At 41.8% G+C, this 26,626-nt stretch overlaps 2 protein-coding genes across 3 annotated transcripts; both read right to left on the bottom strand.

Annotated features, from left to right (window-relative positions):
- Positions 1-1,916: 1,916 nt before the first annotated feature.
- On the bottom strand, positions 1,917-12,012 carry hscb (HscB mitochondrial iron-sulfur cluster cochaperone). Of its 2 annotated transcripts, none has more exons than XM_072664765.1 (6): positions 11,056-12,012; positions 10,617-10,713; positions 5,584-5,673; positions 2,771-2,915; positions 2,414-2,461; positions 1,917-2,230 (listed from the first exon to the last, which is right to left on the bottom strand). In XM_072664765.1, exons 1-6 carry the CDS (start codon positions 11,382-11,384, stop codon positions 2,133-2,135), a joined length of 807 nt encoding a protein of 268 aa, XP_072520866.1. In that variant the 5' UTR covers positions 11,385-12,012; the 3' UTR covers positions 1,917-2,132. The 2 variants fall into 2 exon arrangements, with proteins under 2 accessions (XP_072520866.1, XP_072520867.1); XM_072664766.1 differs by having other exon boundaries at positions 1,917-2,227; positions 11,056-12,011.
- Positions 12,013-12,534: 522 nt separating this feature from the next.
- imp4 (IMP U3 small nucleolar ribonucleoprotein 4) lies at positions 12,535-26,125 on the bottom strand. Its single transcript, XM_072664688.1, has 9 exons — positions 25,867-26,125; positions 23,163-23,271; positions 21,074-21,157; positions 19,509-19,618; positions 19,180-19,312; positions 18,158-18,312; positions 15,974-16,068; positions 13,347-13,420; positions 12,535-13,063 (listed from the first exon to the last, which is right to left on the bottom strand). The coding sequence occupies exons 1-9, from the start codon at positions 25,867-25,869 to the stop codon at positions 12,951-12,953; spliced, it is 876 nt and encodes a 291-aa protein (XP_072520789.1). The 5' UTR covers positions 25,870-26,125; the 3' UTR covers positions 12,535-12,950.
- Between the last annotated feature and the right edge of the window lie 501 nt (positions 26,126-26,626).

The raw sequence follows: 26,626 nt of genomic DNA, 5'->3' as shown, positions 1-26,626 counted from the left end.
TTGTTGGAGTAACTGACTCTGTGACGAGGGTCTTACTGAGGTCAGGATGTTGGATGATCACCAGCCCCACCTCCCCACCCAACTCCAACTCCCCTACTCCTCCAAAAAGTACTGAATGGAGCACCACTATCCATCAGACCAGAGAGCACAGTTCTTCCACTGCTCCACAGTGCAATGCTGGAGGAGGGGGGGGGGGGGCTTTATACCCTTCTAGTTCACACTGAGCCAATAAGATGTCTATCTGCTCCAGAGAGCCCTATTGTATTGGCAGTACTTTTCTACAGGGACTAGACAAGCTGTCTTAGTGTGCAAGTGCACATCTGTGTCAGCAATGGATGCAATTTAAAGTAGTTAAATGCATTCATTAGTGTCCACAAACACACACAATATATAATATATATACATATACCTGAAGGTGGTGATATCTGTGGTATCTGGCACCTAGATGTTCCGGCGGAGCCTTTAAAGCAACATTATAGCAGCAAATTTCCCTTAAAATATTCTTCAGCTTCATATTGATGCTCCACTGACTGTAACAGGGAGAACAGCGTCTCTGTAATTCCCACTCCGGTCTGAAAAGCGGTTGCTGCACTATGGAGCTTTGGAGGAACAAGACAAGACCTTTTGCCAGAACTGTGTAACGCTGCGTAAACTGAGTCATATTACTGTAAAATCCTATTGTATCACTCTACCGCCTCAGCCCACGTACTTCTTTACCTTCAGATGCTGCTTCTGGAGCTCTCAGCCTATCCAGAAATGCATGTGTCCAGCGTGTCCTATATGAGGGGTGGCTTAACTTGTGAAATCCACTTCTCAGCTGTAGGGGGAGCCCAGGAGCAAGACATACCAATTCTCCATAACGCTGCTTTAAAGAGGTGATACTGCACAAACAAACTCTACAAGTCACTGTATGTTATTAAACAGCGCAGCTGACTCAGTTACATGGACTTGATTGATTAGTAAAAAGTGCCAAACCTAATTATAATTAAGCTGATTTGACTTAAAGATCTCATGTGAATGTGGGGAAAATAATCGAGTTATATGTATGACATATCCAGGTTTTACATAAATCAGATGTAACCCTTTAACAGGCATTGTAATCGCACTGTAGACCCTTTTTCTTCGGCTTTGGCTGTTTGACCTTATTCTCCTCATTGAATAGTGTATGTAATGCTCATTATATCTCCTGGGTGACAACATTGTAAAAGGATATCATTTTCAAAATAATTCAGAAATTGGAAGTGTATTGTTATGCCGCTTTAAAAAAAAATTCACTTCAAGCTACACAGAAAGTTGAGGTAAGAAAAACAAATAATCAATAAATCAAATCAAATCAAATAGGTTCTACACCCCTAATAATTATTTTTGTTGACTGGCAAAAAAAAAAAAAAAAGAGAAGCGTGACAGTAAAATGTTACACTGAAAACTGTGTGTGACCGCTCGGTTGAGTTGCCCAGTTAGGGTTAACCGAAATGGACGCTCTCTCAGCTAGCACAGCATAAACACTGCACAAGATCAAATCACCAATTTCCTTTCTGGAAAGAAGGGTATGTGTGAAAGTATGTGATGTACCTTCAGATCTTCAAACCTCTTTACTCTTTACATAATAGCAATCTATAACAGCCATCATAGCTAAGCTTTAAGTATCAAGATTAGCTATATACATCACATTAGACTCTAACATGAATGCAACTGATGGGATGGACATGTGCCATGTTTTATTTAGCTCAGTAAACGTGATTATATGATAGCGCTATTGTATTATAGTGATGTACGTAATACTGGGTTAGTTCATGCCTAGAACTACCCTAACTGGGCAATGCAACCAGCTGGTTGACTTGCATATCTGCTGGGGGGGGTGGGACTAGGAGGATCCAGAAACACAATTTTACCAGTAAATGACTCGATGCAATGAGTTTGACTGTTAAAGGGTTCATTTATTTGAGATTAGACAAATGATGGGATAACAGTGTATTTATTTAAAGACAAAGTTGGTTTACTTTTAAAATATACTTTCATTTACAATGTGTTCATCTTTAAAACGACATGATCAAACTGAAATACAGCTGTAAGTATGTGTGTGTGTGTGTGTGTGTGGAGGAAACCTTGGATAAGAGTCCTTCTCCACCCCCTCACAAGTTCTCTGTCAGTTTCTCTTTTACCTTCTCCTCCAGATTAGCAAAATATTTCATTCGGGCCAAAAGATCTTTGGCTGACTGTAGGTCTCCTGCTGAAACATAAGAAAAAAAAAAAGAACAGGGTCGGAAGATTGCCACAAAAAAATATCAACCATTTTTACCTCCGCTGAGTCAAGGAAATGTGGGAAAGCGCTTCCTCTCGCACTTAACAGCGACCTTGGCAGAGTGTGCCAGTGTCAAATTTAAGGGGAGCGGAGAAGAAAAGAGGGAGATACCTTTGTTCAGCGATGTATTCATCTGTTCAGTCAAGTCTTTCAATGTCTCTGGAGGAGGGAAGAAAGGATGACATGTATTTACAGCAGGAAATGGGCCCTTGCTTAAATGGATGAAAATGGAAGTGCCAAAGCTGCTCACAGAGGAGCACAACCTGTGCAAATTAATAACGCAGCAACGTGGAAATAAATAAAAGGGAGGGAAAAATTGAAAACAGCTCTGAGCGTTTCTACAGAATGTGCTTCAGGCCACAAGAGGTCAAACAAACAAGGTCTACCGGTGAAACGTGGGTGAAGCCACATGTCACCAGCTCTGTAGAAACGCCCAGCGCAGATGATTCTGGTGTGGTTCCTACCCACCTCGCACCGCCTGCCCGATGGCGTTCACGTCCTCTCTGCTCCGGCTCTCCGCCAGCTTCTCATTGACTTCCATGACCTCCAGCAGGAAGTTGGGGTCAGCCGTGGCATCAGTTCCCTCTCCTAGCTCGACTCCGCGTAGCTGCAGCTGGGGTTAATCACGCGGGCGACAGGGAAGAGTTATTGGGAGATAAGCAGGGATGCTGCTGCACCGTTCCTCTGTAGTGGGTCAGAGCTGAAGGTCAGGTCCCACACCCCAAAAATAAACTCCGTCACAGACGACAGACTGCATATTTACTGACAGGCGTCTTAAACGGCTTAGTGGACAGTTCTTATAGCTCTTAGAAAATGGTAACTAGAGAAGCGTAGAGAGCTGAAGTGGTTGCCACCTCCAGGCAGATGCAAGGCTGTTGTGTCTATGTGATCACTAGGGTGGAAACATTTTTGCTAGGTGCTTACTATGGAGTCGTTAGGGAGTTGCTAGGTGGTTACTTTGGTGTAAGGTGGACTCTGGTGAACCCCGTTTCAAGGACCAAAACACAACCAAAAATTTATCCACATGAGTAAAGGGATGTTTTTGCAGGAAATATGACGATTTTTCTAGTCGCTAGGTGGTTACTTTGGTGTTGCTAGGCGGCTGATATTCTGTTTCCGAATCGTTGCCATGGTGTTGCATGTCTTGCTAGATGGATGCAAGTGAAGGGCAAGGTGGTTGCTCTGGCGTTGCTAAGTGGTCGCTAGGTGGATGCAAATAAGGGGCAAGGTCAATCATCAATAGCCTGGAGCTCATGACTCAGTGGTGGCTCAGCGGTTAGAGCTCTGGGCTATTGATGACAGGGTTGTGGGTTCGATACCCAGGCTCGACAAGCTGCCACTGTTGGGCCCTTGAGCAAGGCCCTTCACCCTCTCTGCTCCCCAGGCAGTGGAGTTGGCTGCCTAGTTCAATAGTGCGTGTTCACTACCACAGATGGGTCAAATGCAGAGGACACATTTACTTACATCATCTACCTTTATTAGAACTGCACTCATTAGTTCAGCTGCTGAGTGAAGTAAAGATGTGTGAGAGTTGGGATGGAGCCAACTATCACAGCTTTAACAGCCGTCATTCTGAGCATATTAGCACATGTACATTATCAAAGCATCAACGTTTTCTTCCACTAATTATTACGTGGATCACGCAGGACCCTCGGACACAGCCGCCTTATGTAGACATCTACTTGCAGCCTCCTGGCATACGTGCATCATACGCCACCTTCCTTCCCATGTCAGTATGAACGAGAAGTAAACCTGGACTAAAATCTAATAAAGTACAACCCTCATTTTAGATGCTGTGGTATTAAGGAAGAATTATTGATTACATTTATTGATCACGTGAAAGGTGTTTAAGTTTATGAAAACAATGAATTTGAATGGATTTAGAAAGTGGTCAATGCAGCGCTCTCTGCATTTTACACTGTATTAGGTAGGGGAGCATGGGAAAGTCAGCTGATGCTGCACGTACAGAGAGTAAGGAATATTGGCATCTATGATCCGGGCCTGGAATATATCTTGACCTTTTATTTATTTATTTATTTTAAATATAATACTCCTCGATTTGAAACAATGTTTATAATGATGAAGAAACTGACATGAGAAGATGATCAATGGAACGATGTATATATCGGCAACACTGGTTTATTAACCCTTAGTGGAGTCTACAAACACACCAACATGTCAAATTCGACGATTCTTGATGTTTCTGTTGATATCTTAGTGACAATACAGCGCAGAAATATGGATCAGACATTCCCTGAATCTGTAGACTCTGCCCTGTCCATTGCACCTTACTACAAGATTGTATGTGACTCACATCTGGAGTTACAAGGTTATGAAGGCCGGTCGAGATACTCATCTTCTGTCTCTCTCTAACTGTGTCTAACTGGTAGATTCATATGTCGCTCATCTGCCCCTCATCTGTAATTGCTGGATTCGTGCGTCTGTCCATGTTTTGTGTGAAATTGACCAACTGACACTCAGAAACTCATCTTCTGCCTCTTTTGCAGTTTATAAACTATTATATTCAGACGGCTTTTGTGAAGCTAAGATTCTGGTGAACCCAAAACAATTCGTCCACATAAGTAAAGGGATGTTTTTGCAGATAATATGAAGAATTTCTAACATCTGACTTCAATTTTTCAGGTTTAGGGTCGGAATATCTCGTCAGACAGTGCTGTAGGTCACATGGGGTTCATTATATAGAGAGCTGAGACAGTTCTGAACATTTTCATATAAACCGTGGAGGTATTATCTTCATTTTAAGTGCCTTAAAAGCTGAATTTAAGAAAACTCCAGAGGTTTATAAAAGTAGAGTGCCGGTTAGAGCGCCAGGCTATCGATAACAGGGTTGTGGGTTCGATTCCCGGGCTCGGAAAGGTGCCACTGTTGGGCCCTTGAGCAAGGCCCTTTACCCTCTTTGCTCCCCGGGCTCTGGAGTTGGCTGCCCACCGCTCTGGGTGTGTGTGTGTGAGTACTCACTGCCCCTAGTTCACTATTCGCTGTACATAGTACAGTGACAAATACGTGCACCTTTACCTTTTTTACCTTTATTTTTTAACATTGTTAAGTTGCCTTGAGATACAATTTTTTTACGTGACATCCATGATACCATTTATTATATTATATTCCTCCTGGAACTTGAGGTGGGCCTCCGGCCTCCCACCAAGTCTGAGTTGCTGAGAGCCTCCAGCTGTTTAGAAACGACTGGGCAACACAATCTGTCTTGGCTTGGGATTATGATGGAACACAACATTAATTGATCATGCTGTAGGTCCTCTTACCATGTAGACGGCGCGCGTAAGAGGCTTCTGTAGAGTCCTGAAGGCTTTGTTGACCAGCGCTGACTGCCTTTCTGAATATCCTCGCTCGGTCTGAAATGAAGGATCACAAACCCATGCAAATTAATGAGCCATTTCTCAAAGTGCTCAGAAATAGCCCTCCATCGCTGGCAACAGGCAGTCTTAAAAATAGCCTGTTCACATTAGAGAGGATGGCAGTATGTGAACAGGAAGGGATTCTTTGCGGGGCTGGCTGTCGTAATGGGTGAAAAAAGGAACTGCTTTTTATAAAATCCTCAAATCTGAACTTCGCAGAACGTGTGATTTGCCTACAGTTAGTCATTTCCCAATATCCCACCAAGCTGATGCGTCTTTGTTTGAGAAGAATCCCTACGGCATGCAGCTGCTTTCCTGAACTGCGGCTCCTTGGCAATGCTGATAATTGGATTTATCCCCCCTACCCCACCCCACCCCATCATCTTTCTCAGGGGTCTCGGTGTTTGGGTAGCAGCAGAGAGACTGAATGTTAGTTAGCTCTCGGAGGGAGAGGGTGTCAGGTAGAATAACAGGAGGAGAACGGCACAGAAGCAGCAGTAGAGGAACATTTTCAGCTGTCAGGCCTGTCAAACCCTGGAGAATCAATAGTCGCCCGCCAAGACGCGAGGGGCATCGCTGTCTGAGACATCCCATCCGACACGCAGGCCACACACACACCAATCTAGCACCGAGATTGCAACCCTTTTACGAAAGATCCGCCGGCCGGCTACGTCTGCATTCTCACAAAGCAACATAATCAGATTCTCGATTGAGGCGTCAAGGATTCTGTGGGGCAAAGCAAGCGAGATGGGATGCAAACAGTGGCAGGGAATTATCTTCCTAAGTCAGTATGACTGACTGAAGAACATGCCTAGACCTTTAATTCAACTCAATTGAATGACTTTATTGTCACTGTGTTATAGGAGCATTTGCCAAGACTCCAGAAACACGACCTCTAGTGGTTAAGAGGGGGTAAACACAACAACACTGGGACCATTTTTCCTTTTGTAGGCCTTTCAATGTCTAAAGTCTTTTATTTTATTATTTTTTTAAGACTAACTGTCTAATTATGCTTCCTAGGTACTCTTTAGGTTTGTTGGTATAGCAGTGGCAGTAACGCATTGGAGAGGAGTAACAAGGTGTGAGGAGATAGGGTGGAGTAATAGGGGGTTCAGGACATTGGAGAGAAGTAACAAGGTGTGAGGAGATAGGGTGGAGTAATAGGGGGTTCAGGACATTGGAGAGGACTAACAAGGTGTGAGGAGATAGGGTGGAGTAATAGGGGGTTCAGGACATTGGAGAGAAGTAACAAGGTGTGAGGAGATAGGGTGGAGTAACGGGGTGTTGAGAAGATAGGAGTGGATTAACTGGTCATTGAGGACAAAGGATTGGTGTAACGGGCCATTAAGGAGATATGAGTGGAGTAACAAAGTGATGAGATTGGGGGGAGTAAGGGGTGTTGAGGAGATGGGGTGGAGTGATGGGGTGTTGAGGAAATAGGAGTGGTATAAGGGGTCATTAAGGAGATATGAGTGGAGTAACAGGGTGTTGAGGAGGTGGGGTTAAGTAACAGGGTGTTGAGGAGATAGGAGAGGAGTGACGGGGTGTTGAGAAAATAGAGGGGAGTAACGGGGTGTTGAGGAGATAGAGGGGAGTAACGGGGTGTTGAGGAGATAGAGGGGAGTAACGGGGTGTTGAGGAGATAGAGGGGAGTAACGGGGTGTTGAGGAGATAGAGGGGAGTAACAGGGTGTTGAGGAGATAGGAGGGGAGTGACAGGGTGTTGAGGAGATAGGAGGGGAGTGACAGGGTGTTGAGGAGATAGGAGGGGAGTGACAGGGTGTTGAGGAGATAGGAGGGGAGTGACAGGGTGTTGAGGAGATAGAGGGGAGTAACGGGGTGTTGAGGAGATAGAGGGGAGTAACAGGGTGTTGAGGAGATAGAGGGGAGTAACAGGGTGTTGAGGAGATAGGAGGGGAGTGACAGGGTGCTGAGGAGATAGGAGGGGAGTGACGGGGTGTTGAGGAGATAGAGGGGAGTAACGGGGTGTTGAGGAGATAGAGGGGAGTAACAGGGTGTTTGAGGAGATAGGAGGGGAGTAACAGGGTGTTGAGGAGATAGGAGGGGAGTAACAGGGTGTTGAGGAGATAGGAGTGGATTAACGAGTCATTGAAGACAAAGGAGTGGAGTAACGGGTCATTAAGGAGATAGGAGTGGAGTAACGGGGTGTTGAAGAGATGGGGTAGAGTAACGGGTGTTGAGGAGGTAAGGTGGAGTAAAGGGGTGTTGAGGAGATAGAAGTGGAGTAACGGGGTGTTGAGGAGGTAAGGTGGAGTAACGGGGTGTTGAGGAGATAGAAGTGGAGTAAAGGGGTGTTGAGGAGATAGAAGTGGAGTAACGGGGTGTTGAGGAGGTAAGGTGGAGTAACGGGGTGTTGAGGAGATAGAGGGGAGTAACAGGGTGTTGAGGAGATAGGAGGGGAGTAACAGGGTGTTGAGGAGATAGGAGGGGAGTAACAGGGTGTTGAGGAGATAGGAGGGGAGTAACAGGGTGTTGAGGAGATAGGAGGGGAGTGACAGGGTGTTGAGGAGATAGGAGGGGAGTGACAGGGTGTTGAGGAGATAGGAGGGGAGTAACAGGGTGTTGAGGAGATAGGAGGGGAGTAACAGGGTGTTGAGGAGATAGGAGGGGAGTGACAGGGTGTTGAGGAGATAGGAGTGGATTAACGAGTCATTGAAGACAAAGGAGTGGAGTAACGGGTCATTAAGGAGATAGGAGTGGAGTAACGGGGTGTTGAGGAGGTAAGGTGGAGTAACGGGGTGTTGAGGAGATAGAAGTGGAGTAACAGGGTGTTGAGGAGATAGGAGTGGAGTGACGGGGTGTTGAGGAGATGGGGTAGAGTAACGGGTGTTGAGGAGGTAAGGTGGAGTGATGGGGTGTTGAGGAGATTGGGGGGAGTCACAGGGTGTTGAGGAGGTGGGGTTAAGTAACAGGGTGTTGAGGAGATAGGAGTGGAGTTACAGGGTGTTGAGGAGATAGGAGTGGAGTAACGGGGTGTTGAGGAGATGGGGTAGAGTAGCGGGTGTTGATGAGGTAAGGTGGAGTAACGGGGTGTTGAGGAGATAGAAGTGGAGTGACGGGGTGTTGAGGAAATGGGAGTGGAGTGACGGGGTGTTGAGGAAATGGGAGTGGAGTGACGGGGTGTTGAGGAAATGGGAGTGGAGTGACGGAGTGTTGAGGAGATTGGAGGAGTCACAGGGTGTTGAGGAGATATGAGTGGAGTAACAGGGTGTTAAGGAGGTAAGGTGGAGTAACGGGTCACTGAGGAGATAGGAGTAAGGAGATAACGGTTCACAGTCTGTCTGTCCTTGATTTAATGGACCCGGTAGTGTCTTCCAGAGGGCAACAGGTCAAACCAATGATGTCCAGGGTGGGAGGAGTCTTTGATGGATCTTTGATGGATCTTCTGAGGCAGCAAAAGATATAAATGTCCTCGAAGGACGGATGTGAGTAGCTGACGATTTTTTTGGGGTGCTGGAAACGACCCTCTGGAGCGCTCTCCTCTCCGCTGAGGAGCAGCTTGTGAACGTGCAGTGATGCAGTAGCTCAGCACATGCTTGATGGAGCAGCTGTTTCTCAGCCAGGTGGTTAACAGCTCCTTAACAGACCTTCCCAGACTCCATCTTTATTCATGATTAGCCTCTAGTGAGGCAGAACTTTGTAGGAGAAATGCACCGTAAGCACATTCCTATTTTAACCCTTGGAGCCCTTAAGCCATCCAAATCATGAGTTTGAGCGCCCCCTCATGGACAGCTGTACATGTGCATTTCTGGACAAGCTGCACTGAGGCGGAAGAGTAATACTAAAAGTAATAGCAACCGTCAGATTCGCATTATATCAAAAAGTAAAAATCTGCAAAAATGGAGACAGAGGTTTTGGCATGACAGCAATGACATAATCATGATATTTATTGTATATCATAAAAATAATATTTTATTTTGGCATATCACCCTGTCTTTTTGCCTAACACTGTATTTAATAAAATACAGGTACTGTATTTAAGGTACTGTATTTAATAAAAAAAGGGTGATAATAATAATTTAATAAAAGAAATGGTGCTTGTTGTGACTACACTGCAATTCAAGCGCTCCACCACCAGATGTCACTGTTGTTCTGTTTATGATTAAATCAGAGGGGATTTATTATAGAGGCTTCAAATTTGGTACTGGAGGGCTGCATCAACCACAAACCACAAAATTAAAAAAATTCTGGACCAGGACCAAGTCTAAAGAACCCTGTAATAGAGCTACATAAAGCTACAGAGCTTCTCCAGCAGAGCCTCTCCTGCAGGAGTGGATTAATAGGGGACTGAGGAGATAGGGATGGGGTAATGGGGGGGTTGAAGACATGGGTGCTGAGGAGATAGGGATGGGGTAATAGGGGGGGTTGAAGACATGGGTGCTGAGGAGATAGGGATGGGGTAATAGGGGGGGTTGAAGACATGGGTGCTGAGGAGATAGGGATGGGGTAATAGGGGGGGTTGAAGACATGGGTGCTGAGGAGATAGGGATGGGGTAATGGGGGGGTTGAAGACATGGGTGCTGAGGAGATAGGGATGGGGTAATGGGGGGGTTGAAGACATGGGTGCTGAGGAGATAGGGATGGGGTAATGGGGGGGTTGAAGACATGGGTGCTGAGGAGATAGGGATGGGGTAATAGGGGGGGTTGAAGACATGGGTGCTGAGGAGATAGGGATGGGGTAATGGGGGGGTTGAAGACATGGGTGCTGAGGAGATAGGGATGGGGTAATGGGGGGGTTGAAGACATGGGTGCTGAGGAGATAGGGATGGGGTAATAGGGGGGGTTGAAGACATGGGTGCTGAGGAGATAGGAGTGGAGTAACGGGTCATTAAGTAGTAAATCAAAAAAAAAAAAAAAAAAACTGGGCCAGGGCCGAGTCTAAAGAACCCTGTAACAGAGCCTTTTGGAAAAGAGCAGTACCGATGACTTGAGGCTGAAGTTGTCCGGATGCAGGGACCTCTGCAGCTCTAGGTATCTTCGCTGAAGCTGCTGAACGTCCAACGCAAATGTCTGATCACTAGAAGAGGGAGAAAATAAATACAAGAAGATTAGAATGAGTGATTTGTGTAGTTGCAATAAATTAGTAAATCAATGCATTATTAATGAATGCATTTCTCAGCCTTGCTAAATTCTCTGCAATAGGGTGGACAGTCCTGTGGCCCTCAGAAGACCCTGACCCCCTTTTTTTTCCCTTTTAGGCCCTAAAAAGTCACCCTAGCATCTCAGACGGCTATGGGGACTTTCAACTTCCCTCCTTAAAGGTAACTGACAGATTGCAAGCCAGCTTGATCCTATTATTCCACCATACAGCCTCTAAAGAATCAGAAGAATCACAAGTGACGAACCGACACTGACTCACCAGTTCAGTATCTCAAAATAGGTGGCGCCCTCGTTTGGAGGCTGTATAACTTTACAAGCTGGGCAGAAGAAAAGCTGAGGAGAAGAGCCGCAGTTCCAGCAGTTTATCGCTGCCGAGGAAGAGCAGTAGGTCCTGGTCAAATTCTGAAGATTCAGGCTTCGGTTCAGGCCTCGGTTCAGGCCTCGGTTCGTGTGAACTAGTGCATAAACCCGGTTGTTTGACACGAAGGAAGTTCCCGCAGCTGCGCACGAACGCGACGCGATGTTTTTTAGTAATGGTACACATTTGTGAAGTCCGTGAGAAGCGCACAGGGTCCGGACACAGTTCATATTTCTCTCAGTTTGGTGTAAAACACACTTTAAACGGCTTAGAAACGGAAGCTGCTTCAGTATTGACTTTCCGGTGTCGACCTTCGGCTGTGTCCCAATTAGCGCACTTCCGCTCTGCACACTCGCACACTAAATACTAGCGTTCCTCGAGGGCTAGCTGGCTAAGTAGCTACGTTTTCGTTTACGTTTGGACAGTATCATTCACAGACGAAGGTTTCTGGTGTGTAATAAAAGCCTTTAAGCATATAAACAAGCATTTCCATCAATAAAATGCTGTTTCTACTTTAATTTTTTAGTATCGGAACACCTGCTGTGTTCCAATTGCTGTACTGACTTAGTGCACACTCTACACATGCACTATAAATACGAGCGTTGCTTATATGCTAGCATTGCTAATTAACGCCCGTTTTCTTACATATTTGGTCACTATAATCCACAGACGTGTGTTTCTTACATATTTTAACAAACACGTTCTCCTATGAAACGTGAATTAATTGAGCCTAATGTGCAAAGCAGTTAGTGGTACAACGTAGCTAGCTAGCTAGCACACTCTGCTGTGTTCCAAATGTTATACCTACATCCTGCACACTCGTTCACTAGACACTAGACAATACCATTACAGATAGGCTAGCATTGCCAAGTAGGCTGTTTTCTAATGTTTGGTCAGTAAAATCCACAAACTCAGGTTTCTGCTGTGTTTTAAAACCCTAGCCCTAGCACTAGCTAAGAATTGTAGGGTACTAGTGGGACACTTGTATTGGAACTCAGCCAATGTCAAAATAAAAGTCTTAGTTAGCTGAATCATTGCGATGGTGATGAAAATATTTATATATTAAAAAAATAAATAATAAATAAACATAATAACCCAGAATTTATGGAGTGAATTTTTGGTCAAAACAACAACAAAAAAGCCTCAGCATAAATGTAAAAAAATAATAATAAATAAATAGTGACCAAGCAAAAAATAGTAGATCATATTAAGGAGGCTGTTTTAACCTCTTAACAATTTCACCGTTTTGTAGGTCACTAAGCCAGAATGCAAAATTACTAACTAGATAACTACCAGGATTAGTAACTAGTATCTGTATATTTTCTAGTATAACATTTTATTATGAAATCATAACAGTCATGTGATGAAAACTTTTGATGAGTTTAATGAAACTGTGTGACACATTCAACAGAACATCAGAGAACTGAATAAATATTACAAAGGTGGGTTTCAGTACCGCAGGCCTCAATTAGGTCCTGTGACCTACATTCGAGACTTCCAGGACTGGAATTATATTCATAATACTCATATTATAAGGTCTACCAGCCTATCTGCATGTAACTGTGTATTATGTGAAATTAAAAATGGCAGTACTCATGGATATCAGAGCTGACACACAAGAACCTTCAGAACTTTCAATGGAAGTCAATAGAAAAACAGAGGTACGAGGTGCTTGTGCAACAGCGACGATGGTTTGCTTTGATAAACATTACAGATCTCCTCACTGAGAAAATTCAGTGAAAACCAATGTGAACAACATGGGCGTAGCTCACACCATCCATAGCAGCATGTGGCTACTACTCCACACTCAAAAACTTCCTCTTCTTGGCCGTGCGTGTGTACGAGTGATGGCGCCACTCGACGTCCGCCGTGCTCTCGTTCTCCAGGGTGCCCAGCTTGATCATGAACACTGAAAACGAGACAAGGACGTGTGTTATGGGAGGGCAGGATGAAAGAGCAACCTGAGACTTGGGACAGATGTGGTAGGCTGAGCTGGATAGAGAGTTCTTATTGAAGCTACAGCTCAGATGCTATAGTGGTTAATGAGATAGAGATTATATATATATATATGGTGAGGGGGACCATCAAAATCCAGAGTTAACTGAGGCTAATTTGTCTGCAGCATCATCAGATAAAGTAGAAGTAGTAAAGCAGTGTGAGAAGGTAGAGTATAAGAGTGGCGAGTGACTCACATTTCATTTCAAACCGTGGTCCAACTTCAGTCAGCTCAATGTTTTTGTGGTCAGTTTTCTTGTAAGTGTGATGTCTGTAACAGAAGTTGGCTAGTTTAGCTTTATATTTCTCACACACACACACATACACACACACTGATTATGCAAGTATGAGAGACAAAATGAGAAAGAAAATCAATCCAGAAATCACATTGTAGGATTTTTAAAGAATTTATTTGTAAATTATGGTGGAAAATAAGTATAAGTAAAAACTCAAGGTCAAACATTTCCTGCAAGTCTTCACCAGGTTTGCACACACCGTTGCTGGTATTTTGACCTTTGATCATTCCTCCATGCAGATCTCCTCTAGAGCAGTGATGTTTTGAGGCTGTCGCTGGGAAACAGACTTGCAACTCGCTTCACAAATTTTCTATAGGGTTGAGGTCTGGAGACTGGCTAGGCCACTCCAGGACCTTGAAATGCTTTTAACAGAGCCACTCCTCCTTTGTTGCCCTGGCAGTGTGTTTGGGATCAGTGTCATGCTGGAAGACCCGGCCACGTTCCGTCGTCAAGTGCTATCATAGAAGGAGGTTTTGGCTTAAAATCTCAGGATACGTGGCCTCGTTCATTCTTCCCTTCACACGGATCAGTCGTCCTGTCCCCTTTGCAGATAAACAGTCCCAAAGCATGATGTTTCCACCCTCATGTTTCACAGTAGGTGTGGTGGTCTTGGGATGCAACCCAGCATTCGTCTTCCTCCAAACACGTTCTGTTTTGGTTTCATCTGACCACATGATATTCTCCCATGTACTGGCTTAAGCAGGGAGACACGCCTGGCACTGCAGGATTTGAGTGCCTCTCGGCTGGTAGCCTTTGTTACTTTGGTGCCAGCTCTCTGCAGGTCATTCCTCAGGTCCCTCCGTGTGGTTCTGGGATTTTTGTTCACCGTTCTCATGATCATTTTGAGATCTTGCGTGGGGCCCCAGATCGAGGGAGATTATCAATGGTCTTCCATTTTTCTTACAGTTGCTCCCACAGTTGATTGATTCACACCAACCTGCTGCCTATTGTAGATTCACTCTTCCCAGCCTGGTGCAGGTCTACAATTTTCTTCCTGGTGTCCTTCGACAGCTCTTTGGTCTTGGCCATGGTTAAGTTTGGAGTGCGACTGTTTGAGGCTGTGGACAGGTGTCTTTATTAAATGCCATTAATACAGGTAATGAGTGGAGGACAGAGGAGTTACAGGTCTGTGACAGCCAGAAATCTTGCTTGTTTGTGGGCGACCAAATACTTATTTCCCACCATTATTTACAAATAAATTCTTTAAAAATCAGACAATGTGATTTCTGGATTTCTGATTTCTCATTTTGTCTCTCATAGTTGAAGCTTAGCTATGATTAAAATAACAGACCTCTCTCATCTCTCTAATTAGGAGAGCTTGCACAATTAGTGGCTGACCAAATACTTTTTGGCCCCATTGTATATATACAAACTTTTTGTCGCCTTGCAAATTTAAGGTGGTAGTAACTTCATGCTCCTGCAGATGGCGCTGCACGAGGATGACTGGGACCCAAAGGACCTTTACCTGCAGATTCAGCTGCTTCCTTCACTCTATGGTCTTTGCTCATCTGCTTTGTGACCCATTTCTCACACATTCAAGAAGACACTCACTGCACTGCACCAACTATTCTCAACGTCTGAGTCCCGGCACACACCCCACAGGTATTTGCAGCCTGATCGTGCTTCAGGAGCCTGAAGTTACTACCACCTTAAATGTCAAACATCCAACACCTTACATTCCTCAGCTTATTAAGGCACAAACTGGCTGCATGGAGGGTGTTAAAAGTATAGAGTTAAAAATAAAGACTATAGCAAAGCCTATACTAACAGAACATCAACTAACTACCTATACACACCCACAGCTACAGTATTGACACCACTTAAAAGTCTGTTTTATAGTCTAAAAGATTTCTAATCTGGTGAAGAAAGCTGGGATTCATATAAACAAAACAAAAAAATCCAGTCTGATCCTGCTCTCTGCTGGAGGCCAAAATAAGTGAAATTCCCCAAAAGAAACATAAAAACATAAAACAAATACACTATATCCAAATGTTTGTGGACACCCTTTTTTAACGAATGCATTCAGCTCCTTTAAGCAGCACCCATTGCTGACACAGATGTGCAAATGCACACAGACAGCTTGTCTAGTCCCTGTAGAGAACTACAGCCAATATAACAGGACTGCAATAGCATTGAGCTGTGGAGCAGTGGAATAACGGTGTTCTCTGGAATGATGATGGTGGTGCTCCATCCAGTACTTTTGGGATGACATCATCGAACATCCTGACCTGCTGAATGCAATCAATCAAACCCTCACAGTAACGCTCCTCTAAAATCTAGTAGAATGCCTTCTTCCCTGGACAGTAGAGACAGTTACTCAGCTCATTTTTTTATAGCCTTGATTTCAGAAGAAATAATGAATGAGCAGGTGTCCCTATACTTTTGTCCATATAGTGTATAAAGATTATATTATATAGTAAATGTGAGCTGTAAGTAAGGATAAGGCTTTAAAACATTCTCATTTGGTACACAAAGTAAAAAAGACCACCAAAGTACAGTAAAGGAAAGCGTAAAAGTACAGAAATCACCTGAAGGAGATGAAATCGTCTTTATTGGCAAATGTCATGACTCGTCTGCTGTCCTCCTTTGGCACAGGAAACAGATATTTCAGGATGTTGGATACCTGTGTAGGGACAAACTCCATTATTTTTCCATGAGTAACACGGTTACCCTCCCAAAAAAACAAAAACGACATGCAGTTGTGGGTAAAGTGGGAACATGGTACTGTAACTTTAATGACCGATTCACACAGGATAAGAAATCTTGGTGTCAATTACAAAGATAAGAGCGGCTACTTTATCTGCAAGATCCCACAAACACTTCCGGGACACTGTCAGCAATTCTCCTATTTGACTAGAAAACTAATTTCCTAACTTTCAGCTGTTCCAGGCTAAGTGGGAACTCCTCACGTTCTCACTATACTAATCCTTGTACAACAGTATTAACATTTGTGGACTGGAAATCAAGTCTCTAAATATATAGGCTTCCTAGATTGTCAAGAATCTGGACATACAGGACATTTTTAGCATTTTTTTTTTTATTTTCCAGAAATTTCCACGCCCAAGTCTGTTAATTTCCAGCTTTTAAAGATCTTCCAAGAAAAATCTGCATGGAAAATCTGCAGCATATCATATTTTTTATTATTTTTTTAAATTTACAAGTGTTTCCATGCTTTGCAAAAAAAATTCAAATTTTCCTGACCCTCTGGGACATGTGGGAATCCTGCAGGAGGTCAATAAAATTTCTAGGATTTGTTTTAACCACACTTTAATGTTTCAGAATTTTTCATAACTGGAAATCAAGTCTCTAAATGTATCGGCTTTCTAGATTTTCCAGAATCTGGACATCCAGGACAATTTTAGCAATTTTCCATGCCCAAGTCTGTTCATTTCCAGCTTTTGAAGAAATATCTGCATGGGTAACCTGCAAAATAACACCAATATTACCAGGACTTTATTACATTTTTTTATGATTTGCAAACAAAACTCCAAATTTCATTTTTTCCTGATGCTCCGGGACATCTGGGAATCCTGCAGGAGGTCACTAATATTTCTAGAACATTTTTTTACCACATTTTAATTTTTCAGGATTTTTCATAACTGGAAACCTGGAAAAGTCTCTAAATGAAAAGTTTGATTTTCCTAGAAATCAAGAAACGTTTTTCTTTTGCAATTATTTCAGAATATAACCAAAAGCTCATTTTTCTCAGGATATAACGCAGCACAGCTGGCGATACGATACAAATACTACATCACCTTATGAGATATTTATCACAATACACGTGATCACAGACTAAATACATCAGTAACATCAGACTCTTAAACACTACTATTCAGATTCTCTCCCGAACTGAATACAGTGATTTTTATTCAACATCATTCATCTAATTACACGGTAATGAAACATGCAGCTGACCACTCTTAATTAAGCTACCTACCTATATCCACGATATACTAAGAAAATAATCATAAAATTTATCACGATAAAATAAAATATCATACTGCCCAGCTCTATAACGCAGTATTTGCTCATATGCAATATTCTCACTCGACTGATATTACTATGTACCCCCCGCCCAGCGCACAAAGGTCAGCTAGACTTCTTGTGATTAATATTAGTGCTGTATAGCGCCCTCCTGAGGTAGTCTGTGCAGTCTGTGGTCTGTAAACATTAGCATGTTCGAAGTAGGTCTCCTTACACACACCCTACAACTGGTCAAGGCCAGAATATCGGAAACACTTGTCTAATATATCCATTTATTATTTTTTTGTAATCATTTCCAGGCTTTCTAGGATGCACGGGAACCCTGATATCGGCTTGAGCTCAGCTTCTAAAACACAAAACTCACTTTCTCAGGACATACCGCAGTATTTGCTCATATGCAATATTCTCACTCGACTGATGTTAACCACCCTTTCACCCCCATCTTATTAATAATCTGCAAAGCTGAGAACCTTTCTAAAGTGCAACGATTCTTCAACAACCGCCGGGGATTTTACTGCTGTACTATTTTAAGAGAGCTTAACATTTAATCTTACATGAGTGTGAAACACACCTGCACACACACAAAAAAAAAAAAAAAAAAAAAAAAACTTCCATAGATGCTCTGATGTCAGCAGTAATAATAATCTAGCACTATTTCACCTTTTCCCACTATTCACCACTGCACACGGAAACTGATCTGACTTGTGTGAGAAATGTCCGTGACTCACCCGCCTGCCCAGACGAGAGCTGAAGTTGTGGAAGATCAGGTGGGGGAAGGCCTCGGACATGGTCCCAATATCAGGGATATCGTGTCTCATTACTACGTTGAACAGGGTGAAGTACGCTGTTGGTCCGAAAGGAAGGTGGCAGACAATCAAGCCATCTAAAAACAAAAAGAAACAAGCCGTAACTCAGCAGCATAGTTTTTTCTGTAAATTCACAAAACAGCCCAGAGAAGTAAGTGCTACCCTGCAGGACATCAGAACTGGGGTGTAATGGTACAAAAAAAGTCAATTGGTGTGGACCTCCCGGTTCAGAGTTTGCTTTAGCAACCCCCCTAAGGTAGTCTGTGCAGTCCGCGGTGCATCAAGTCGTCAAATTTATTTGCATAGCCCTTTTTACAACTGCTGTCGTCACAAAGCAGCTTAACATAACCAGCAATTGCTGGTCTGACTGGTAGGTGGCAGCTGGTCTGACGCAGGTAGGGAGGACCTCAGCGGGCAGTCTTCCAGCAGGTCGGGCTGGGTGACCATTTACTCGGAGTGTGTAAACATTAGCATGTTCGATGCATGTCTCCTTACACACACCCTACAACTAGCCAACAACACACCACCCTCATTCGAGCCACCATGATTTAATGAGTTTAAATGACGGAAGATGCCAGAATATCGGAAACACTTGTTTATTTTCAGTTGTTTTATTGCAAACAGGGCCGTGAGACAACTGAACATCTAACTACCCTGAATACAGAAAGGCCAATCGTGCTTTAGAGGGGTCCCGGCTGCCGATGGCTAGCGTAGGCTGTGGGATAGGGTAGGTGGCTATGTGTGAACTGTGTGTAGGCTACTGCGTAGATTCAGCACACTAGCATACTTCTGTTTATATAGAGGAAGCAGATGGCAAGCAGAATGACTGGGATTTGAACTCATTAAAAGGTAAATGATTGTGAAGTAAAAATATACCCTCAAGGTGGAAATAAGACCATAACCCCTCCCACCACATAGTCTCCATTATGACGGCGGTATCGTACCTGGCTGCCCTCTAGTCTCTTGAATAATGACCAGGTCAGTGACACTGTTGGCCTTGCAAGCGTGCACTAAGGTGTTAACTTCATGGTTTCCTCTGTTCATGCGCTGGGCCCCTGGAAACATGAGCTTCACTTCCTGTGCAAACATTTTTTAAAAGTTATCTCAGCGGACACTTAATACCACGTTAGCCACAAGCCGATGGTTTTCACACGTGGGGTGAGAAAGAACATGGCATCCGGTTAGGAATCAGTAAAACTGTCAACAGTCCGTTGCAAGTCACTTAACGAAGGGCTTAATCATTAATAACTCATTCATTTATATTTCCACTCACCTTGGCAAACATCTTGAGCCTGGAGCTTGGGTCTCTGGAAGTTGTGACCATGACTTTTGGGTCCTCCACTCCGGCCCACTTGTACTCATCGTCCATATGAGAGCTGACACCTAGGCCAAACAAAAGCACAGCAGAGATTAGAGGAACTGGGGAGGTGGGTGGTATACTGTGTCTGGGGAAAAGGCTCCATAGAGAGATGACAAAAGTATTGGGACACCTGCTCAAATCAAGGGATTACAACTAGAGTTTATCCTGCTTTTGTTGGAGTAACTGTCTCTACTGTCCGGAGAAGGCGGCTTTCTACTAGACTGCTATGAGCACTGCTGTGAGGATCTGATGGCATTAAGCGAAAAGAGCATTAGAGAGGTCAGGATGTTGGACAATCACCACCTCACCTCATCTCATCTCCAAAGTACTGGATGGAGCTCCATCATCCATCATTCCAGAGAACACAGATGTTCTTCCACTGCTCCACAGCTCAATGCTGGGGGGCTTTATATCCCTCTAGCCCACACCTGGCATTAGGCAGCATGGGGCCAATAGGGTCATGATGTTGATCTTCTTCTGAGAGTCCTATTCTATTGGCAGTGCGTCTCTACAGGAACTAGACAAGCTGTGTATGCGTGTATCAGTGTCAGAGATAGGTGCAGCTTAAAGTAGCTGAATGCATTCATTAGAAGGGGTGTCCACAAATTTTTGGACATACATTGCATCACTATGTTGGAATTCTCTCTCTGTTTCTTGCTGTGGGTCAGATGAGTGTTTGAGCTCTTATGAATTTAAGCATGATAGCCTGATTTTAGATGATCTTCAATATTTTGATATGAGTGTATGGTTTCAGTATTGGTCCTTTAATGTAATGATAGTGGAACCTTTTTTTTATGCTGTAGATCATACAACAAGATTTCGCAGATGATCCCCATGGAAATACTAATTTTCATAACTGGCACACAACTGTTATAAAAATAAATAATAAAAAAATACTTAACAGTTTTAAGGCCTTTTCAATCTGTAAGCACTGATTTACAGTAGGGGTGATCAATATAATAATATTTATCATTGTAATAAAAGCAAGTGTATTGGGGATGTTGTCCGTGTATAAAGAACACTGACCAACTGCACATCTCATCACAGAGACTTTAATTAGTGCTGGTTAATTAGATGCAGGGCAGCAGATTCTGAGTGTAAATCACTGTACGCAGTATGGGAGAGTATCGGAATAGAGGTTTTAGGAATCTGCTGCTGCTTTGCTGCACTTTGTCCATGTGTGAAAATATCACAATAAATATTGTGTATTGTAAAAATGCCTTTAAATATCGAGATCATATTTTAAGTTACAGAATTGTTTTTTGTTACTAGAAGTGAGAGATGTTTGAAATGATCACCAGAGAAATACTCATTATCGGCACAGAACTGTTGATAGATGATTAAATAATAACAATAAGTAATAAATTCTTATTTAAGAAATTCTTAGTTAAGGATTTTCTGTTTCTAAGTGCTAAAACAATAAAAATAAAAAAAAACACTGTTAATAGATTTCATTATTAAGTCCATAACTGAGTTACCTTCTCCACCTTCATCATCAAACTCCAACAGCTTCTGCAGCTGCAGGGCCTCTTTGCGGACCTCGGTGGGTATGAGGCGATTTTCTGTTGGCAAAGAAAAAAGGAAAAGCATCCTGAAAACTCAAACCTGAGAGCAAGTGATAATATCGTACTTCATAATATTTTATTACACATAAATTAATAGTCAAATTTATTCAATTAGCAGATTCTCATTCACACTGAATTACAGACTGTTCTAATGGTAGAAAGCAATACAAAGTGCCTGAAGCTGCAAACTAAATGTGTTCTACATGAAGGTATGCCAACATTATAAATTAGGTCACAGCGTTCTTCTTTTCTGAGTACATCAGGGGTCTCATCAGTACCTCTAGAACACAGAACAATTGCATACCTTCCAGAAATAAAATAATAATAATAATAATAATAATAATACTGATTATAAACAGCATGAAACCAACACCAGTGCATGGCAAATGCATATATGCCTAAATGCATGGACAGCATGATTATTTTATTTTTATTTAATATTAAACATTTTTAAAAGGTTGCAAGGAGGGCAATTGAATTTGGTGTATAAATAATGTATGACTTTGGTTGAGGTGGACAAAATGCTGAAAAGCCTATTTACCACCCTGTTATTTTACCTCAGAGTCTTGTCTCTCAAGTTTTACTAGTTAAAAATAAATAAATAATAAGGAAGTAATCCAGTGTTGGATGGATCACCATCATCATCCATCATTCCAGAGAACACAGATGTTCTTCCACTGCTCCACAGCTCAATGCTGGGGGGCTTTATACCCCTCTAGCCCACACCTGGCATTAGGCAGCATGGTACCAATAGGTTCATGATGTTGATCTGCTCCAGAGAGTCCTATTCTATTGGCAGTACTTCTCTACAGGAACTAGATAAGATGTGTATGCGCGTATCTGTGTCAGCAATGGGTGCAGCTTAGAGTAGCTGAATGCATTCATTTAGAAGGGGTGTTCAAAAATATTTGGACATACAGTGTATCACTATGTTGGAATTCAGAACAATTCTGTCCTGAAACTGCTTGATGGGATGACGGCTCTCTGTTTCTTGCTGTGGGTTTAGATGAGTGTTTGAGCTGTTATGAATTTAAGCATCATAGTCTGCTTTTAGATGATCTTCAATATTTTGATATGGGTATATGGTTTCAATTTTGGTATCAGTATGGGGGGGGGGGTCCTTTAATGTAGTGATAGATGAACCTTTCTTTTATTATATTTATTATTATTATTTTTAAAATTGATAGAGTGCAATTGATTTTGGTGTATAAATAATGTGACTTTAGTTGGGGTGGAAAATGCTCAAAAGCCTTTTTACCACCCTGTTACTTTCCTTTTACGGAAAAAATATGGTGCATGTTATTTGTATTTTATATATATATATATATACACATATATACATATATACATATATATATATATATATATATATATAATTTCAGCCATGTCTCTCCACTGCTGCGTTCTCTCTTCATTGGCTTCCTGTAGCTGCTGCCCGCATCAGATTCAAAACCCTGACGCTGGCCTACAAAGCCAAGAAAGTACCAGCCCCTCCGTATCTGATGGCAATGGTCAAAAGCCGATCCACACCTAGAGCCCTTCGAGCTTCAAGTATGGCTCGGCTCGACCCGCCATCCCTCAAAATCCGGAAGACAACCATCCAGGCTTTTTTCTGTCCTGCACCGAAGTGGTGGAACGAGCTTCCCCTGGGAGTCCGAACGGCCGAGTCGCTCGCTGTCTTCAAACGCAGACTGAAGACCCTCCTCTTCAGAGAGTACTTGGACGATTAGAGTACTATGGTCACCTTATTGACTTGTGCTTAGTAATGTCTAAGCTTAGAGGTATCCTTTGAATTATTGGTCTATTCTAACTAGCTGAGGTTTTTCTTGGGTAAATAGCAAAGCACTTTGTAAGTCGCTCTGGATAAGAGCGTCTGCTAAATGCCGTAAATGTAAATGTAAATATACGCAAAGGCCTCACATTTAAAGATACACCTAGTTCATTTAAGTGTAAACCAGGAGACCGTTTCAGTCTTTTAGGATGAATGGAGTCACAGCCTCACCATCTAACGCATTCTTGAGCTTCTGCTTCTTCTCCTCAATGGAGTGCAGTCGATCCTCCTGGGCCTTCCTGTACAGATACTCCTTCCGGAGCCGGATCTCGCGTCGAAGCTGCAGAAAAACACGCAAATCAGCAAATGTCCCAGCTCACTTACTGAGCGATTTTCTTTTTCTGCTCACAGGTACCAGAGTAACGTATTCCAAGAACGTGCTGCATCCGGATAACCAGACCAGAGGGGTTTATCTAAGCTTGTGTAACCACATCCTGCTCTCAGATACCAAGAGATAACTTGCATAGCATTATGATCTACATAGAATAACAGCTTTTCCCACCCACCCTCAGCTACACCTGCCTGAAAACAGAGCCTAGTCAACAAATCCCACTCATAGGCTTAACCAGGCTCTTGTTGTTCCTTGAGAGCACATGAATTATAAGGCATGTATTTGTGTGTTTTGGGGTTTTTTTTTTCCCGATTTTACACCCATTTCCTCCCCAATTTGGACCGCCAATTACCCAACCTATACGTACTCAATCGCAATCAACACGCCTGGAGGGAAGTGCAGCGACACCCAGCACCTACCCACCCTGGAGAGATCAAGGCCAATTTTGCCCTCTCTGGGCCTCGGCTGCCGACGGCTAGCAGCATGACCGGGATTCGAGCCAGCGACCATAGGATCCTCTGAACATAGTGATAGTGACCACAGCTGGACCACTCGGGTCTCCTATTTATGTGTTTTATCGATATCTGCACTGACAGAGCTACCTGATCCTGTCCACATGCATACATGTCAATGCAGATCTATAAACATAAGGATGCACCAACATGGGAATTGTGGGCTGGTGTCAATATCTAATAGCTTCAAATGCCAATGTCACACAGGTATTTATAAACAGGTATTAAATGCACCTGGATTGGTTCTCCATCAAAATATAACATTTGTTATTGTAGGATCATGAATTAAATAAATCATATTATTTTAAAGCAGTCCAGCATCACCAGAACAATCTGCTCTTCTGCTCTAAACAGACAATATAAACAGCAAATATCAGTTTTTAATATCATCATCATCAGTCCAAAGTTTTTATAAACAACTTTTTTCCAATACAATCAAGCAACATCGTCCATTAGAACTGATATTCATCTACGGAGCTCAATTCGTTAAAAAAATCGGATTTGTATGCATAAGCTGCCTGCTTAGAAAAAGCAAAAGCTTTTTCATTTTAACATGAAATAAAAATAGCAGAGCTGGCAAATGAGTATCTTTATGTTCATATGCTTTTTGAGGGGAATACATTAACAAAAAATTACTAATAAATAACAGTGACTGCAACTGGAAAATGAAATGTAAGCAATGAGTTTTATTTTAACTTTATATCTCCACACCTAAATCTGAATACTTGGAAATACCAGAGTAATTCTGTATTATCTGTACTTAGCTGAAGTACTATTGAAACTCAATACTTGTTCTTTAATTCAGTAACCTTTTAATCCTACATTTTATTGTATTTATTTATTTTAACTTATTCCTTTAAATTAAAGTGTTTTCTCTCTAAACTTTCACTTAACTAAACATCTGGCTCAGCCGAACACTTAAATTTGAGTCAAATATATAGTACAGTTCATCTACAGCTTTAAATGATTATGACCTTACATATAAATGTTTTTCTCTAATCTGAGTCCTTATAGTGGATTTGTTTTAACTAAAACAATTAGTGATACACCGATCTGATATTAGGATGAGATATCGGTCACCGATATTTACTAAATTAGCTGAATCAGGTATCAGATAATTAGGCCAATCAATGGAACCAATCCTTCCCCTTTAATTTGTTGGTGTGAGATGGCACTAAACGTGCAAATAAATAAATGACAAATGGCCATTTAGCGCATTTATTTCTGTGTAATTCGTTATATTATATAATATAATAATAATATTTAAGTATAATAATAATATTTAAGTCAATCCTGATGCCTTAAGTCTCTCCTACATAAGGAGGTATACGGTTTATTCCCATTTAGCAATGATATCAGACTGGTATTGGGTATCGACTGATATGCAAAGTTTATGTATCGGTATCAGTAACTAAAAAGCCAGATCAGTGCATCCCTAATAACAATAAAAATAAAAAAAATCATAAACAAAACATTAAATTAAACAAATATAAAGTTTTAAAAGTAGAAACAACTGGATGAGCTAAAGTGAAAAGTTTGCTTTTGGAGGTAACATACTTTAAAATGAATGGATAATAAATAATAAAAATAATTTGATATTTATTAAAAGCTCATTTTAGTAACTTTCCGTTCCACCTTAAATGGCGCAGTAGACTCAATGGGGCGCCGGTACGCTCTCCACACTTAACAGCCCAGTATTTAAGGAGGACTGGAGAGTTACGACGAGAAACCAAATTAAGCCTCGTAAACTCGAAACTTACAAACACATCTCCTCTGGGCTTTTGTGTCCAAAGTCCTGTCTGACCGTGTTTCTAAACATTCAGCCAGTATTTCAGCTTCAAACAGGAGAAACTGAGAATGAAGATGTTTTAAAAGGCTTTTACGACACAGCAGCTAAAAACAGTGGCCTGGACTAATGAAATAATGAAGGCAGAGGCGGTAAAGCAGGCAGTTCATCACGTTAACGAACTCAGAAGCACAGAAACTTCCCTCTAATTTATTAAAATATAAGTTAAGCAAATCTTTCTCTCACCATTCTGAAGATATTTCAACCCCCCGGTTCATCCACACGTGTTTCATGAGCGATTACCGACCAGCCCAGCTTCCGCGCTCCGTCTCCTTCAAAATAAAAGTCCTAAATAAAATCACGTAAACAAACACATTAACACGTTTAAAGTTTTATGTAATATTGATTCGATTTAATTTAATTACAATAGATTAGATTAAATTAAATAACTTTTAAAAATGAAATGGATTAAATGTTTCACCACCTCTGATCAGTGCTTTGATGCAGCGTAAAAGTCACAGGTTAAATATAAATAGTTATTTTTCAGGAACATTAATAACTGAGATAAATATATAAAAACTCAAATCAGTTAATAAGGTTAAAAGCAAAAACAAGTTAAAAGACGCCAAAATTAATAATAACCTAAAAACCTACTGAAACAGATTAATAAAAAAATAAAAAATAATAAAACGCTTTTCCATTTTGCCTTTTTGTAATTTAAGCTAAGCTGAATATGGCATTAATATTATTATTTTAAAATTATTATTACATAACAAACATTTAATTAATTAGTTAAGCTGAGTATCTGACTTAACACGTTACGCTAACTAAGTTTAGCTAAGTTTAACAGTAAAAATTACTTTATCAACTTAACATTAATATTTATTTAATTATTATTATTATTATTATTAATAATAATTTATTTATTATAAATAAAAATGTTTTAGTTTGTAATATAATAATAATAATAATAATAATAATAATAATAATAATAATATTCATCATC

This window comes from Salminus brasiliensis, chromosome 20 (assembly GCF_030463535.1).
Source record: "Salminus brasiliensis chromosome 20, fSalBra1.hap2, whole genome shotgun sequence".
Taxonomy (NCBI): domain Eukaryota; kingdom Metazoa; phylum Chordata; class Actinopteri; order Characiformes; family Bryconidae; genus Salminus; species Salminus brasiliensis.
This window is presented reverse-complemented; position numbering and strand designations above follow the sequence as displayed.

What these genes read in the sequence shown, in the direction of transcription:
- hscb (XM_072664765.1), bottom strand. Translation starts at nt 11,384, where the DNA reads ATGAACTGTGTCCGGACCCTGTGCGCTTCTCACGGACTTCACAAATGT. An exon ending in TTACGCGCGCCGTCTACATG is followed by an intron (nt 2,916 to 5,583) that starts GTAAGAGGACCT and finishes GATTAACCCCAG; the next exon opens with CTGCAGCTACGCGGAGTCGA. An exon ending in GAATACATCGCTGAACAAAG is followed by an intron (nt 2,231 to 2,413) that starts GTATCTCCCTCT and finishes CTTATGTTTCAG; the next exon opens with CAGGAGACCTACAGTCAGCC.
- imp4 (XM_072664688.1), bottom strand. An exon ending in GCTCAAGAATGCGTTAGATG is followed by an intron (nt 21,158 to 23,162) that starts GTGAGGCTGTGA and finishes CTTTGCCAACAG; the next exon opens with AAAATCGCCTCATACCCACC. An exon ending in GGCTCAAGATGTTTGCCAAG is followed by an intron (nt 19,313 to 19,508) that starts GTGAGTGGAAAT and finishes ATGTTTGCACAG; the next exon opens with GAAGTGAAGCTCATGTTTCC.